General features: G+C 36.2%; 1 protein-coding gene across 2 annotated transcripts in view; it reads left to right on the top strand.

Annotated features, from left to right (window-relative positions):
• LOC132407361 (formin-binding protein 1) overlaps window positions 1-18,084 on the top strand; it is a 200,087-nt gene that overhangs the window by 147,413 nt on the left and 34,590 nt on the right. For both annotated transcript variants that reach the window (XM_059993732.1, XM_059993733.1), the window contains exon 10: window positions 1,523-1,705. In XM_059993732.1, coding sequence (XP_059849715.1) covers window positions 1,523-1,705 — 183 coding nt within the window. The remainder of the gene's footprint in view (window positions 1-1,522; window positions 1,706-18,084) is intronic.

The raw sequence follows: 18,084 nt of genomic DNA on the forward strand, positions 1-18,084 counted from the left end.
CAAAGAGAATTTTTCACCCAGAAATTTATGGGAGTCTGAAAGGATGGTAAAGCTAGAAATCCTGGCATTGAAAAGTATTTGGTTAAGTGCTTGATATGCCATAACCTATATAATTAGTTCAACAACACACAAAATGGTGGAGGAACTCAGCAGGAATGGCAGCATCTATGGAAAAAGTACAGTCAACGTTTCAGGCCGAAGTCCTTCAGCAAGACTCATATGTGATTAGTTAACTAGAACATGGACATGGGATTGAACTAAGCATTTCTTTATCAGCAGTCAAGCAATGGGCTCAGTCTGCTATGCCGCAAAAGACAATTCAAGATTTAAAGATCTAGATGATGGATATTTAAACTTAACTAAAAAACTAAGTGAGCAAATCAAACTCATCGCACAGTGACGGTATTCTGTTGGGTTGAGAACAAAAAGCACCAGGAGTTGACTCTAATGCTAAACTGTACGTATATACTGTACGTAACCAAGTTATATGGCTCAAATTCCAAATTAAGGTAATGTGGCTTACCAGCAAATAAGAGCAGTTTCCTCAATTAGCATTTGAAGATGGTCATATTGAAGAAGTATCAGGAAGCCAGCGATGAGGGAGAGGTGACAAATGACTCTGAAAACAACTTCTATCACTTTATTTTTGGTAACATTGAAAAGTGTTCCTTTTAAAAGTTTTCCTTGGCCTCTCTGTATTGCATTGAACCAGCAGTCCCTGAATTTTACATTTTCTAGGTAATTAAGTCATTTGCAAAACTTGCTCTTCAGTTAGAGGATTGGTTATGTTAATGCAGGCGTATAGTAACTATATTCAACCATGAAGATTCTCTAATTATTTTTATTTGTGCATGTTTAAAATTGCATCCTACTGTATATATAAGGTTCTTCATACTGCTCCCAGTTGATCATCTGATACGATCCATAATGTCACTTTTTCTTTTATTACCAAGGATCCAGCTATCTGAATTTTCTAATGCCCAGTCCAAGCTATATTGTGTGAGTGCTTTAAAAGCAGCAAAGAAAGATTGTGGTATTAAATCCCATTTAGATTTGTTCGCTTTGGAATTTGTTTCAACTGAACTCAAGAAGGATTTTAATGTCATGATTCTAGATGTTCATCATATAAATAGATTCTAGAATTATAAAAAAAAGCCTTTGAATGCCCAGTGAGGCCATCAGGCCATCAATTGCTTGTTTTCTTTCTTGATATCTCAGATTTACATTTAAGTAATTGCCTTTTATATGAAATTTTATAAAAACATGCTGGCATATCTACAGAATAATATTTCAACAGTTAAAATGTGCATGAATCAATTTTTGCATGCGCTTTCTGTCGATATTGTTTCTTCAGTTCTTCCATTGTTTGTCTCAGATGCATATTATCAGCAATTGTTTTAATCTTTTATTTACCTTTGTTTGTAATGCCATAGCTTAATTTTTGTGTGCATTTTGTGTTCTTATTTCTGTTCGCTTTTTTCTTTTTTATTTTTCCCTTTTTACATCCATCTCTTACTCGTAGCTTATGTCCCTTTTGACATCTCCTCATCAGCCCCCTCCTCCTCCTCCTTCCTCTTCCACACCTTCTGCTGTTCCAAATGGCCCTCAGTCTCCCAAGCAGCAAAAAGAGCCCCTCTCTCACCGCCTGAACGAATTTATGACCTCCAAACCTAAAATCCACTGTTTCAGGAGCCTAAAGCGGGGGGTAAGTTTTATTTCATCTTTTTGTAGTTATTTGTACTTAGTACTTCCTTCTTAAAGTTTGTCTGTGAAAGATTGTCCATGTGCATATTTGTTGAAATTGTGGAGCACTTTGCAGCTAGCAAATTGCCTCTTATTCTTAAACATTGTAGAAATGCAACTTAAATTTTGAAATACTATTCAGAAGAGTTTCTAAAATATTTAATAGTTATAAATCCAAGGAAATAATTTTATTTTACACAGGGAACTACAATGAACTGGAATGAGGCACTGTCTCAAAGCTTGGTGGAAGTAGTTCAGTAGGAACTTTAAAAATGGAATTGTGTGACTATTACAATATAGAATTGTGACAACAGATCAGGGACTAATTGATAGGTATTTCAGTGACTGAGAAAATGAGCCAAATGGCTTTAATATATATTAAAGCATTTATTTAAGCATTTAATTGGTATAGTATTCGGGTAAAACTAATAATAATCGTCAACCTTTAAAAAGAAGTTCTCCAGTAGCAGAGTTTTAAGCTGGCCTTATCCTCAAAATAAGTTATTAAGGTCTGCTTTAATTGTCCTTATTATGATGGAATGGAAAGGTTTAAACAAAACACAGAATATCCACTCACACGTAGTTTTAAATATTCTTTGTTGGAAAGTAGGTTTTTCCATGTATACTGAGGACACTGTTTTAATTTTGAATGTGTCTTGTGGTCAAATAGTCTGCAAACATTTGCAGCTTCAACTTGAATTTTAAATGTGAATCTTGAGTAAACTAACAGTGGGTCTGTGTCTCTTCCAGAATGAGTCCATGTTTTCAAGACTGTGAAAAATTATTACAAAGCCCCTTCAAATTATTTTATAAGAAGCAAGTTGATTGTCTTAATAATGCCAGAAATAACATAAATTATTTTGTACAAGACCAAAATACAAAGTACTTAGAGGGGAATTGTAACATCTCAGTCACATGTATTTGTTAGAAACTTAAATCCTCTTTGTTTGTTCCAGAAGGATTACTTCCAATAACAAAAGGTAGCATGATATGCATCTATTTTAAACTTCAACTTTAGAGTATTTTGTATTCACTTGTAGTGGCCTAGAAATGTTTTTTGTGCTTTATCCATAATTAGCACTTTCAGATAAGTATATGCTTATTAATTTTTGTGTGTCCTGCCTGCCAGATCTATAGATTGCATTGGTACACTTGAAAAGACACTTTCTTGTGGAAGGGTTAAAATGGAATCATATTAAGGGAAGATTAAAGGAAATGGTGTATTAAAAACTTAGGTTGCATTTCATCTTTCTACAAAGGAAGTTTAGGACAAAAGTTTAAAGTTTCAAATTAAAAGAACAAAAGATAATAGATCTTCCTAACAACCAACTTATTTAGTTAATGACATCAATATATTTACAAATACAATTTGTTGTAAGTTCATTTGTTTCTTGAAAGCAACCATATGTAAAAAAAAAAGAACGTGGCTTCAACAATAAAAATTAGATTTAAAAGGAAGTTGGATGCTTTGAAAATAAATCAACTATTTGGGATAAAATATTAGTTAATGAACTGTTCATTAAAAATTAAAAATACAGACTCGTCCTTTGAAATGTGTCCTAAGCTACCTTCAAAATACTAATGTTTGAAATGTATGAGCTTTATGTATCTGTGGCAGTCAACTGCACACAGCAGAAAACTATATTTTTGTTATACATTCCTTGTTTGCTTTCACACATTCTACATTGCATAAATAATGAGGTTTTAGTATTTTTTAAATGTGTATATTTTGATTAGAATATTTCAAAAATTTGTAATTACTTCAGAGCCACTGGGAAATTCACAAAAGGTAAAAAAAAAATTTCCTCAATCAAGGGTCTACAGCATGGTTTGTAAAAAAAATCTTCAAAATGGTCCTGCTATATTGTCAATATGTCATTAGCCTGTTTGTCACTTGAAAACTGCAGTGACATAGATACTTTTATTTAGCCCATTATATGGGTTAGTTTGGAATTTTTTAAAAATAGCCCTTATGAAATGGCCTTCTGCAGAGCACAAAATAACAAAAAGCTGAATCCACTTTGGTCAATGGGGATGTAAATTATACAGCAATTTTACAAACTGAAATATCTCAAGGATCTGCACACGGGTTAGGAAGTGTTAGAGCAGATGACCAAGAACCGAAGAGGAGATTTGATAAACATCAAGAGGGTAAGGAGAATTGGGATGTTTTGGTTGTGAATTCAAGGTTCGTGCATTAATCACTGAAGGGACAGCTACTAATAGAGGGGCAATTAACCTTGGGAAACTGATATGAGAGGAACATAGATATTTTGGAGGGTTTGATGAGATCACAGAATTAGGGAAGGATTATAGAGAGATTTGAAAGGGATAAAATGTTTAAAGTTAAGACTTGTTAACCAAGAATCAACATAATATGATGGTTAAAAGAACTTTCTTGAGGTTAAGGCACAAACAGCAGAATTATAGATGTTCACAGTTATAGAAAGAGAAAGGTGAGTGATGTTGACCGGGAGTCCGCTGGAATGGCCATCTGGAGACATAAGGGCATGAACAAGGCTTTCAGCAGCAGATGAGTTGGGATAACAGCAGAATTGGGATGTTGAAGGGATGGAAGCGGATGCTGATAGTCTTAATTTGGTTATCTCAAGGTCAAATATGTCAGTGGGTTAGAAACTATCCTGCCTGTCAAGTACAGTATGTAGAAAAAATCTTGTGGTTAGAGAGTGGAGATTGTGACAGGCAATTTTGGAAGAAATTTCTGTCCGCCTTGCTCAGAATTGTCAGACAAGTGATCTTATAATTTGGAGACAGTGGTGTTGTTAAGGTGGGGTTGATTTTTGTCAGCCTGCAAGCAAAACCTATGCTGTGTTTATGGATGATGCCAAGGGATCTCATTTTGAGGAGCCAAGGATAGCTCTGTTGGGGCTAGGAAAGGGAGATCAGAAAGATAATCCAGAATGAGTCAAGCATCAGTCCGCTTGGATGGGCTGTGATGGTAAAATATGGGACAAATGTTGGCCTGAAGGATTTTTCATTTAATTTATGGTAAGAAGCGAGCTCAGGGAAACCATATCAGTGATGTCACAATTGCAAAGGACCAAATGATCTCTTCAATAGGTGTATTTTGTCAGTTGAACTTGATTCAGGCTGCTTGCATTTGCTCAGTTCCAATTCAACATGGTTTGCCAACTGTATGGTGTTATCATCTGAAGGTTTTAGTCCTTTAATGTTTCTGTTCACTCTTTCAATAATTATAAAGACCTTGTGGAAGCAATGACCATGCAGATCAAAGATAATTAGCTGCTTTGCCCCTTTGCCCTAAAAATCTTTGTAGAATTTTTAATCACAGTTGCAACAGGACAGATTAATATGATGTCTGCCCAACCTCTGATTGCTGTAGGATATAAAATTAGGCTTGCAGTTCATTACTGGCCTATTGCCATTACATGCATTTGCTAGTTTACTTTTACACAAGGTTAAAATGTGATAATATGAAAGGAACAGTGATTTGAGCTAATATTTCTATGATCAGAGAATATACTATTATCCGTTTTGATGTACCCTGACAATCTGTTTTGCTTCAAACCTGCTTTCTAACAGTAAGCAGTGTCTCATCAAACTTAGATAATTCAGAATACTAATTCTAGCCCTGACCTTGATCATATTTGAAGGGGTAAAAATGTGGTTCAGTTCCAAAATCCCTTTCACATTGGATAAAAGGTACAAAGCTAAACCTCTGTTTGGCCCTTCCTCTGGTAAACCAATCAAATTCAGTTAAACTTAGCCTAAAGAGCATCTCTGTGATATGAACAAGCCACTGAAAAATAATATCCTTGATTGAGGAAATCCTGTACTAAGGCCTACCCTATATTTTGTAGCTTTTACCCTATAAACATTATAGTAGGTAAAAGCTGGTTTTGAATTGCTGGCTTTTTAACGTGGTTGTATTCTTCTCCACAAATGCACACCCCAGCCTCGGTCTTTCTATTGTCACAAAGAACTGATGAAGAGGACATTAGGGAAACCTACTTATGCATATGAGGCGAGGGAATTTGTTGTAAGTCCATGTATGGTGATTTCCCATACACTCAGTTACTAGCCCCACTTACACAAGCAATTAAATCATACTTTTGACCTCTTCTGAACTACTCTGCATGTCTTAATTAATAAGCTTAGAAATTATAGAGACATAACAAACATAGTTACGCAAAATAAATAGACTGAAATATATTAAAGGTGTAAGCTAATACGGGCTTAATCGGCTGTAGTATAGAATGTGCCGGAAGTTACATCCATCTTGTCTCTTAAAAGAAGCTGTTGGTTCCATTTAACAGTGAACTTCATAAAATGTTAATGCTGCTCTTACTAGATAATTATTTTATATTTATATATTGAAAACATCTTGTGCAAGTTCAAGTTTTTCAGAAAAAGTGTAAAGTGAAACAGTTTGTGTCAAACAATGTAACGTTAGGTCGAAAAGTTATTGCCAAGATGTAGCTGGTTTGAAGTCAAATCTGAGAATTGAACTAGTTTCATCTGACCATCCATGTGAAATATTGTACTATAACTGCAATGGAAAAAATATCTAAATACAACTTATTTCTAATAAGACTAAAGTCTGTATCCTATTTAAAGTGAGTTCCTTAATGCAGACATCAAGTAATTCAGCTTCAGATTTATTTACCTCAAAACATACAGTGAAATATATTGTTTGCATTAAAGCCAACACACCTAAGGGTGTACTTGGAGGCAGCCTGTAAGTGTCACTACTCATTCCAGCACCAACATAAGCATGCCCACAATGCTCAGCAGAACATCAGAGAACACAAAAAAAAACAGAATATACCAAGCGGCAAAGCAACAACAGCAAAACAATGTTCCTCCCTCCCTCCCACCCACCACCCATGCACATTCACAGTTCTCTAACCCCAGGATAGGCTACATTCAGCCTCCAGTGGACTCGTGGATTCTCCCAGATAGAACTCTGGAGAAACCATCTTTCTGTTGTGCAATTCCTAATAGTCAACCCTTAAAAATTAAGATCCGGAAGTCTACATGTAGGGATCAGGCATAGGTCTCCATTTAACTTGGATTAATATGTAGCATGTGGAAACCCAAAAAAGCAGAACAAGAAGAATGATTTTCAACAATTAAGAACTCTCCATTTTTCTTCTGAAGATTATCAACAGCTCAAAGAGTCAGCTATCACCCAAGGATGCAGTAAAACGTTTTGAGGATTTAACAGAAGATAAGAAACTTGTCCATCTGTAGTTGCTTTATATTTTTATAATCTACATTCAGCCAGCCAGGCTGGCAATACAACAAACACACACAATAGTAAAATACTGAAAATACTACAAACACTCAGAAGGTCATGCAATATGTGTGAAAAGAGAAACACAATTAACAGCTTATGTTGAAGACTCTTTGTCAGAACTGGACAAGAAAGAAAATCAGTTACCACTTGGTTGCATTGAGAGAAGGGAAGAGATGGATAATATAAAGGGAATATCTCTAATAAAGTGGGCTCTGGGTTGACGTGGGAATAAGCTGTGAACAAGGTAGTCTGCCAGTTGGTTGATGGGGGCAAGTAGAGATAGAGAAGTGGAACAAGGGAACAAAAATGTAGGCAGTTAGAGCAAGGGCACAATAAATTAATGGATAAGTTCAGAAATATCTACCTCCAAGATATGTCCTCTAGAGGGAGAGCAAAAAAAGCTAAGCAAATGTCACAGATGGACTGGCCAGGTGATGAATGAAGTGGTGGACAGTAGAAAACATACAGTCACTCCTGTGGACTAAACACGGGTGTTAAGCAAAGTCGAGGAAATCTGCAGATGCTGGAAATTCAAGCAACACACACAAAATGCTGGTGGAACGCAGCAGGCCAGCATCTAAGGTGCTGCCTGGCCTGCTGCGTTCCACCAGCATTTTGTGTGTGTTGTTCGGCAAAGTGGTCAGCCAATATGCATATGTATTGTGAACACTGAATGTAGTACATTAGATTAGAAGAACAGCAAGAACACCTTGAATGGGACAAGGAAAGAGATAAAAGGATGGGTATTATCTGCTGCACATGCTTAGTGAAAATCAAAGGCCAGACCAGGAATTAAAAAGAAAGCAACCCCTTTAAAATGCTGAAATGAAAGGGGAGAGGCAAGTGTATCTTGACTTGGGATATTTTTGCAAGTGGCAGAAATTGCAAAAGATGATCTGTTGAATGTGAAAGCTGGGGGGGAGGGTTGGTTTGGTGTGGATTGCAACAGCCTAGGGGCCTTCATCTTTACCCTGTTTAGGAGGAGAAGATGCAGGTAATACAGGTTGAGTACCTCCTATCAGAAATGTGTGGGGCGGGAGGTATTTCCAATTTCAGATTTTGAAATATATAATGAGATATCTTGGGATCACCATCATTATCGATTCGGAATTTATGTGCTACCGGTAAGAAGTCTTTGTTTTACCCTTGTTCATCACACATATGTACTGATGCAGCTATTCTGCACGTTAGATTTTCATCAGCGACAATCTTGGCAAAGTCATCAATTAATTTCTTTGCTGCGTCATCATCAGCAGATATTTTATTGCCACAAATCTTCAAAAAATTAATGTCATGCCTTTTCTTAAATTTCTGCAAATTTCTCCTGAATATTCACAATTACCTTCAATGTTCAGTTTATCACGGTAGATTTTTGCTTGTTTCATGATCAGCATACCATTAAATGGCATACGTTCACTCTGATGCTAACAAATTCACACTTTCAATACATGATGGAGATCTACACTTCTCGCTTCGTGCAGTGTCATTAACTTTTGCTCATTATGTATGTGAGGTCACTTCTCAGAACTGTCTGTGGTGCACAGAGACCAGCACCTCACCTGGGAACCTTCCCAACACCTTGTGGTTTTCCATTTGTGATGTTAGACAGCACCAAAAAATTCTGGATTTAGAGGTTTTCGGATTTTGGAATTTTGTATAAGGGTACTCAACCTGTATATGAGATTTAGTCAAGGGCTCTGACAACTGAGGAAATGAGTTCAGCCAATAAAAACAGAGGGATGCTTGGCATTGTATTGGAGACAGAGGCCCTCAGACAACCTTGACATGCAGTGGAAACATAGCATCCCCATGGTAAAAGGAGATGGTTGAAACTAGAAACTGTCAAAATGCAGAGAGCAATTAATGCCTGCTACAGAAAAGTTAGTTATCCAATAACAAGCCTGTTAATGTGTTTTCAGTATTTGAATTTGTATATCATAATCTCAATAATTATTAGTAATTTTATAACGAGAAAAATATCAAATAGTTGCCAATATTAACTGTCAATTTAGGCACATACATAATCAAAAGTTACTTCAAGTCAAACTTTTCCTTTTTTTACTCAGTTACTCAAAGTTACTCCATTTTTGTTTAATACTAATTTTGATTTCTTAAAAATAAATTTGATGTATTTAAGTGGTCAGAATAAAGTATGTCTTAATCTGAACCATTAGATTATAGTTGCAGGTAAAACTGAAGTCTCTGTTTATAGAGATTACTGCATGAAGTTTTCCAGTTTTAATATGATTAGCATTTTTATATGTTTGCATAGTATAGATAAAAATGCATTAAAAACTAAACCAGTAAAAATAATATTCTTGTTTGCAATAAGTACATATCAATTTAAAAATAAGAATCATTACTAAGTCACATAACCCAGCTATTCAACTCGTAGAGTTGTATAGCACAGAAATAGACTCTTCAGCCCACCACATTTCATACCAAACTTTTTCTCCACACTAAATCCACATCCATCTATATCCTGCCAATTTAAGTAACTACCTCCTATCTCAGTGAGTTCTATTTATCAACCACTATTTATGTTAAAAGGAACTTTCCCTCAAATCCCTTTTAAAGCTCCTTTTTCTCACTTATGCCCTATGTTTTGATACCCCCAAACAAGGAGAAAAAAGTTCTATCTAGCCTATTTATGCCTATTAAAATTTATATACCTCCATCAGGTCACCTCTCAGCTTCCTACACTCCAGGGAAAACATGCCTTGCCAATCCATTTAATCCTTATGACTGAAGTTCTCCAATCCAGACAACATTGTGGTGAATCTCTTCACTTTCCAGTGCAACCACCTTCTTTCTACACTGTGCTTTCAAGAACTACACAAAAAAACTCCCAAATGTGATCTAATCTGTGTTTTATATAGTTGTAATGTATCATCCCAACTTTTATATCATGTACATTGACTTAGGAAGGTAACCATCCAATATGCCTTTTTCTTCACCATGTCTCTCTGTGGTGTCAATTTCTGGAAACTATTTTGCTTGAACTCCAGGGTCTGTCTGTACCTCAACATTGTTTCACATCCTACCATTTACAGTTTATGTCCTACCCTCAATACCATTTATTTTAGTAGCTCCACCAACTTTCCATCTGATCTATGATCTGCTGAAGCCTTTCTCACTATCTACAGCAATACTGACTTTTGTGTCATCTGCAAACTTATTATTCATGCTTCCTATGTGAATATTTAAGTCATTAATACATATCACAAACAACAAGGAAACCCAGCACCTATTCCTATGATACACCACTGGTCACAAACTTCCAATCTGAAAAGCATCTTTTCACCAAGATAGTTTTGGATATTAGCCAGCTTTCCTTGTATTTCATGTATTCCTTGTAACCTCCTGGACTAGAGCAGTATACAGGAACGTATCTATATGTCATGAGTAGATGTAAGCAACATCTACTGTACCTACCTGTCTTCATCAACATTCTTAGTTATCTCCTCTAAAAAAAAACTTAATCAAATGCTCACACAACCTGTGATCAGCCTTTACCTTTCCAAATGTGTATCGATCCTATCCCTTTTGTTCTTGTCCAATAATTTTAAACCACTGAAGTAAGGTTCTCTGGTGGTTAGGATTTGATTCCCTGTCAGGGAAGAGTGTTTGTGGTAGATGGAAGGGGTGAATGGCTATGGTCCACTTGCAGGTCGATGAGGTGAGGCAGCACAATAGTTCGGCACAGACCAGATGGATTAAAGGGCCTTCTTTCTGTGCAGTAGTGCGCTATGACTCTAAGGCTCTCCGACCTTAGTTGCCTGCCCTATGTCTGCTATCCTTAAATAATAAGCAATATTAACTATCGTGAAATCTTTTGGAGCTCACCCATGGATAATAAAGATACGAAAATCACCATCAGGACTTCAGCCATCTCCTCCCTTTTTTTTCAATCGCAATCTGGGATAGATCTTGTGTGATTGGGATTCTATCAGCTCTAATGCATCCCAAAGCATCAAACACCACCTCCATAATAATCTCTGTTATCCATGTTTCCCTTCCTGAACTTTCCCATGTCCTCCTTTGTAAATACAGATGAAATGCAGTATCTACATTGCCCAACTCCATTGATTATCCCATGGGGACCTGCTCTTTCCTTCACAAACCTTTTCCTCTTAATCTGCTTAGAGAATGTTTAATGATTCTCCTTAATATTACTTGCCAAGGACATTTCAGGAATCATTTTTATACTTTTAATTTCTTTCTTAAATTTTTTCCTATGTACTCTATATTCCCCAAGAAATTTCCTTGATTCCATTTGCCTATACTTGCAATGTGGTTCCATTTCCTTATCAGATTTACAGTTTCCTCTGTCATCCACTTGTTCTTCATCTTACTATTCTTACCCACGATTCTCATCAGAACATGCTGGCTTTGAAGTCTTACTAATTCTTTTTAAAGGCTTTCACCTGTCACCTGTTGTTTACCTGCACGCGTTTACTCCAATGCTACTTTTGCTAGGTTCCTTATCTCACCGTTGAAATTTGCCTCCTTTCCAAATTCAAGGCCTCAAACATCAACGTAACTATCTTGAAACTTAAAAAATTATGGTCACTTTTTCTGAAGTGTTCTCTCACTGATACCTCCATCATCTGCCCAGTTTCTTTTCTTAAAACCAAGTACTGCACTGACTGTAGCAGGTCTCTTTACGAACTCTGGAAAAAAACTTCCTTGTATGTGTTGTTAAGCCCTGTCAAAGCCCTTTGCATTTAGACAATCCCAGTTTTAATGAAAATTAAAATCCTCCACTTGTATAACCCTATTGTTCTTACATCTTTCTATGGTTTGCTTCATAAATCATTTCTCTAAGTCTTGCTGACTCTTTACACTTCAATCCTATTTTGATTTTAGAGGACTAAATTAGGAAAATTTACCAATCCATACAGTGTTCAATTATTGACAAAGTGGATGGGCTTTTTAATAGTTTAATAAAATTGAATTAACAATTTTTCACTGTATCTGACACATATGTAGATAGGTAAAATCATGTACAGAAAAGGTGGTTACTCACGTCATCAAAATCACGTTGACTTTTCAGTCCTATTCCTGAGCTTGTTCCCTATAACCCTGTGATTTTCTTTTCAAATTAATTGAATACTAAGGATTTTATGACAAAAGATGTTTGACAAAAGATATTTTTCATCTGTCTCAGTAAGAGGATTTGAGGTTAAAATCAGATGCTAAAAATCTGAAATAAAAACATAAAAATGCAGAAATTTTACATTCATCAGTATTGGAGATTAATCAGTAGCTTCTTTTGAATACCATCTTGAAGCTATCTGCCCCCAATGGTATATTGCTGCACAAGTGCATACTTAAGAGTATTTTGATCATTTTAGTGATAGTTCTTTCCCTGCTGTAGGACAATTACTCAGTTGCTTAGAAAGAGGCTATGTTCCTGTTTTAGTGTAAATAATTTAAATTTCCACATTTTGGTCAAACCAATCCCGAAGGATTCACTTTCTTTTCAAAAAGTTACTAGATTTATTTGTGTGCGCACACGTATGTGTTGTGTTTTATTTTACTGTAGTAAAATGAGCCTGAGACTGCAGAGTCTATTCCAGGGTAATCTTACCATTGATAAGCAATTCTGAGCTTGGCTGAACAATAGGTAACAAGGAAGGTCAGGCTGCAACATGAAATAAAACTGAATCCAAAATAGTGAATTGACAAGTGAAGAAAATGGTGAAATACAGAAGGTCAGTTGGAACACGGTTAATATATTCAAAAACATATACTCAAATTGTGAAATAGACATTTTATAAATGCAAAGAGAGTGCAGAAAGGTCAATGGCCTTTCATTTACTAATTTTTTTAATTGCACCAGGAGTACTATAGTTTTTAAAATCTCAGTTGATCAAAGGCCAGGTGATAAGATTGCAGTAACAAGAGCAAGTTTTTGCTCTTCAATTAACTTATTTTGAAAATCAGTTTATTTTAAAATATTTCTAAGTTCTGTAATAGAAATTTTGTAAATTGGCTCAATGCTCTAAGGATGCAACACAAAATTCAGTTTGCCTTTCTTGTGGTATCACCACAGCATTTTCAATGCAGCAGTATTAAATCAAAATACACCACAAACACGATATACCTCTTAAGAATTTGAAGAGGTCTCTAGAGCCAATCTTATTTATTTAAATGAAGTTATAAATCCAGCTCTAACAAATTTCTGTACCAAGGTAAATATTTGTGTAAGTGGGGTTACTGCCTGGAATTCACAATAACACATGGACTTGTTGCTTCATTGTTATGTGTTATTGCATCTTGTGGCTCCAGATCACTTCATAATTAGCTGTGAGTAGATGCTTGCTGAACTGTTCTGAGAAGCGTAGTGTATGTAGGCTGAGTACACAAACCATAAGGCTGTGACTTTTGTTTCTCATTTTTGGTTGTTGTAAGCTTTATAAGATAATTTGTGCTTGTTAGGAGATAAACTATTAAAATAAGCTAAATATCCTATATCTCATTTATTTTTGCAAATGGTGGTTTTATTTAAATGTTTTCATGCAGCTCAAAACTCTATTAAAATGCACATGTGCGTATTTTTAAAATGATTCAATGCAATATCACTAACACACTGCACCATATATGGAGTGAGATAAACTTTCCTATTTCAATAGCGTATACATTTGCAGTCTGATCCTTGGCAGTGTTGTAAATCATGGTATTAAATGGAGCAGAGTTGCTTTCTTCCCTGAGGCAAGTGTGGAAAATAAACAAATCACTTTGCAGCCCAGTTGCATATCTTCTTGGAGCCTAGCAGTTGGTGATGTAAACTATGTAGAAGACAATAGAGTATTATGTGGGTGCTCTAAAGAGGGCAATAGGGTATAATGGGGAGTCTCTTAAGACAGGGAGAGCAAAATAAACTTTGAATTAAATATGCATTTGAGAACCTTCATGAATTTTAATCAGTTAATGCAGTGAAATGAGAAAATGGACCTTCAGGCACCATTTTAACTTTGATAACTCAATAAACCTTGTCAATTCATGAATTAATTTGAATTTATATATCCAGACAGTTTTCTGTTTAGTATTCCTCTTTTCAAGGCATTGAAGCTTTTCTAGAATTAATTGTCTCTGACTAAAGTGAGCACAGAATTTTTTTTGTAAGACAACAACATGCATTGTATAATATCTTTAATGCAACAAAATATTTTGAGTCCCTTCTCAAGGAAGAGCATCAAACAAATGTTTATGCTGAGCCTTCAATTTGAGAAGGTAGTTTGTCATGGAAGAGTCATTGATAGATTTTTAACTCACAGTGAACATTGGTTAATGATGTAAGCATTTATCTAAATAATTTATCAACCCAGGAGTGAGAAGGGAACTTGGAGAATATTGTTGTGATGTTGCATGTACTTGATGTGTCCAAATGAAAGAAATGAATTTGCGGAGAAACACTGGGAAGTTGCTGGCCCTAGATTGAAACTATATTTGCATATGTTGAGAATACATTTAGTCCAGATAGTGATAGCAACAATATGTGACTACCTACTGTCATTAGCTTTCCAGTTTCCAAAGTGAACTATGCCTATTGCACCAGCAGGGTCAGATGCTAGCATAAATTAGGGTTTCAAGAAAGGAGTAAAAAATAGATAACCCCTTTACTATTTTTTGTATTTTATTCATAGCTTTTTATTTATCTTTGCACACAAAGAAAAGTTTGGCTATTTAGTCAGTTTCCAATTTTTATTGTGAGGGTGAGTTTTGGAATTTACATTGCCGTAACTTAATACGAATATCAGTTTCATTGAATGACTGTCCACAATTAGAATACAAGCCTTCCATCAATTAGTTGTATGTTTTGCAAAATGAGTTTTGACAGCTCTCTCGGCAGCCTTTGGATGTGTCTTTAATACAATACAGATTGGAATTAAATTCTTGATCTTGTGGTGTTAGTGATTGTGAGGTTGAAGTGGAATTGGTGTTCATTATAGGTGTATTTTCTTCTTCAACACACTGATTATTCAGGACAAGATCCCAACACTGCAAATTGCATTTTCTGTGCCAATAGATGCACTGGGTGCAAGGCCAGTGCCACCAAGATAAATGTCAATGAATACCCTGTTGACAGGATGGTATCACTAGGACTTGTAAGGCTTGGGTAGTTGAAAAAGAATGAAGGTTACCACAATTTTAACTTGCTTTAGATGATGCTGTCACACTGTATGACAATTTGTGTAATGTTGTGCATTATGAAGTAATGTAATAGGGTAAGGTGTTTATTGTTGTGTCAAGTAAATACTATATTTCATTTATGAAAGATAGTGCAGGGATTGAACGAATATTAAGGATCACTGGCAACTGAATTAACTTTCAGGGTTTCATTTTGATCTTGCCGACAGTTCCAGTTCAGTGTTACATCTGCTTCTGAGCCTAGTGTAAATGAGTTGTGTGGTTTTTAATCAATGTTAGGTAACTTGGACTATTGCTGATAAAACTGGGTAGTATATATCCCATCTAGTCAATTACCCTCTGAAATATAAATGCAGCGGATTCAATTAATTCAATTTAGATTGTATTAGTCCTCCATTTCTGGGGTGGATATATGAGTGAGAAGTACATTAAATAATATGTCTAATGTGAACTGCAGGCTCTCTAATTGGTATGGAAAAGGAACTCTGTCCTTTTGAAAACAATGAGATCATCTATGATAAACCATTGTCAGAAAGCTGAGAAGCTGATCCAAAAGGAAACTGCAATCAGATTTATGTGGTTGAGTCACACTTGCAAAGAGAGATGATTAAATGCAGCCAATTTGAGTTACATGAAGATATAATTTGGTTTGATACAGAAAAGCAGTTCAACTTAACTTGATCCCCCTTTGAGAATTTGAAATAAGGGGTTGGACCTTCTGGGGAACAGGTAAAACATACCCATGCTTCGATCTTCCAATTTGTAATCCACATGTTTGGGTCATTAGGCTGTTTGTAAAGTAGCTTTTTTGACACTGATCAACAAAAAAAGACTTTCATGTCAGAGTGAAAACTCTACAAAGTGATCTAAATTAATTACAAATATAAAGCACAAAACACATTGATTGCATAAGTATTCACCCCCTTTAAGTCAATATTTAGATGATGCAACTTTGGCAGCAATTACAGCCTAGAATCTGTGTGGATAGGTCTCTATCAGCTTTGCGCATCTGCACACTACAATTTCTTTTCCCCCATTCTTCTTTAGAAAACTGCTCAAGTTCTGTCAGATTGCATGGGGATTATGAGTGAACAGCTCTTTTCAAGACCCGCCACAAATTCTCTATTGGATTGAGGTCTGGACTCTGACTCAGCCACTCCCGGAGATTAACTTTGTTGTTTCTAAGCCATTCCTGTGTAGCTTTGGTTTTATGCTTGGGGTCATTGTTTTGCCAGAAAACAAATCTTCTCCCAAGTCACAGTTCTCTTGCAGACTGCATCAGGTTTTCCTCCAGGATTTCCCTGTATTCTGCTGCATTCATTTTACCCTCTACCTTCACAAGCCTTCCAGAGACTGCTGCAGTGAAGCATCCCCAGAGCGTGATGCAGTTACCACCATGCTTCACAGTAGGGAAGGTGTGTTTTTGGTGATGTGTGGTGTTTGGTTTTTGCCAAACATTGTGTTTAGTCAGATGGCCAAAAAGCTCAATTTTGGTTTCAACAGACCATAGAACCTTCTTCGAGCTGACTTCACAGTCTCCCACATGCCTTCTGGCAAACTCTAACTGAGATTACATGTGAGGTTTTTTTTTCGACAGTGACTTTCTCTTTGCCACTCTCCCATAAAGCTGCAACTGGTGAAGCACCCGGGCAATAGTTGTTGAATGCACAGTCTCTCCCATCTCAGCCACTGAAGCTTGTAACTCCTCCAAACTTGTCATAGGTCTCTTGGTGGCTTCCCTCACTAGTCCCCTTCTTGCATGGTCATTCAGTTTTGAGGACAGCCTGCTGTGGGCAGATTTACAGCTGTGTCATATTCTTTCCATTTTGTGATGATTGACTTAACGGTACGAAGGGATATTCAGTGACTTGGAAATGTTCTTCTATCTGTCTCCTGACTTATGCTTTTCAATAACTTAATCACACAGTTGCTTGGAGTGTTCTTTTGTCTTCATAGAGTCATAGGTCACAACAAGACAGAAACAGGCCCTTTGGCCTATCTAGTCTGTGCTGAACTATTATGCTATTCCATCAACCCACACCTGGACCTTAGCCCTCCATACACCTGTCATCCATGTATTTATCCAGACTTCTCTTAGACGTTACCATCAAATCTACATGCACCATTTCTGCTGGCAGCTCGTTCCATACTCTTACCACCTTCTGAGTGAAGAAGTTCCCCTTCATGGTGTAAATTTGCCAGGATACTGACACTCCAGCAGTTGGGCCTTCCAGATATAGGTATATTTTTACTGCAATCAATTGGAACACCTTGTCTGCACATGGTGATCTCCATTTAACTAATTATGTAACTTCTAAAACCAATTGCCTGCACCAGTGATGATTTGGTGTATCATGTTAAATGGGGTGAATATTTATGCAATCAATGACTTTGTGTTTTATATTTGTAATTAATTTAGATCACTTTGTAGAGATCTTTTACCACTTTGACATAGAAGAGTCTTTTTCTGTTGATCAGCGCCAAAAAAAGCCAAATTAAATCCACTGAGATTCAATATCGTAGAACAATAAAACATGAAAACTTCCTTGGAGATAAATACTTTTTTATAGGCTGTGTGTCTATGTGTGAAGATCTATATACGCACATAAATCTTCAGCAAGGCAACAAAGACAAAATTGAAGGGGGATGGTGGGGGGGAGGAGCAAAAAATGAAATTGGTCAGTGCAAGTCCACAGTGTCAATGTAGCCAATAAATTTTAAGAATGTGTCCTGAGGCGGATTTTTATTTTTATTTTAAGACATTAGTTAACAACTTAGAATTTTGCAGATGCTTCTAGAGGACAATGGTTTATTGATGAAAAATAATTCCTAAAGGTAAATTCAGATGTTTGTTACTTTTTCTGGAGTCATTTTGTTAAGTACTGTACAGCCTTTCTCCAAAG

The sequence above is a fragment of the Hypanus sabinus genome, chromosome 18 (genome assembly GCF_030144855.1).
Source record: "Hypanus sabinus isolate sHypSab1 chromosome 18, sHypSab1.hap1, whole genome shotgun sequence".
Lineage (NCBI taxonomy): Eukaryota > Metazoa > Chordata > Chondrichthyes > Myliobatiformes > Dasyatidae > Hypanus > Hypanus sabinus.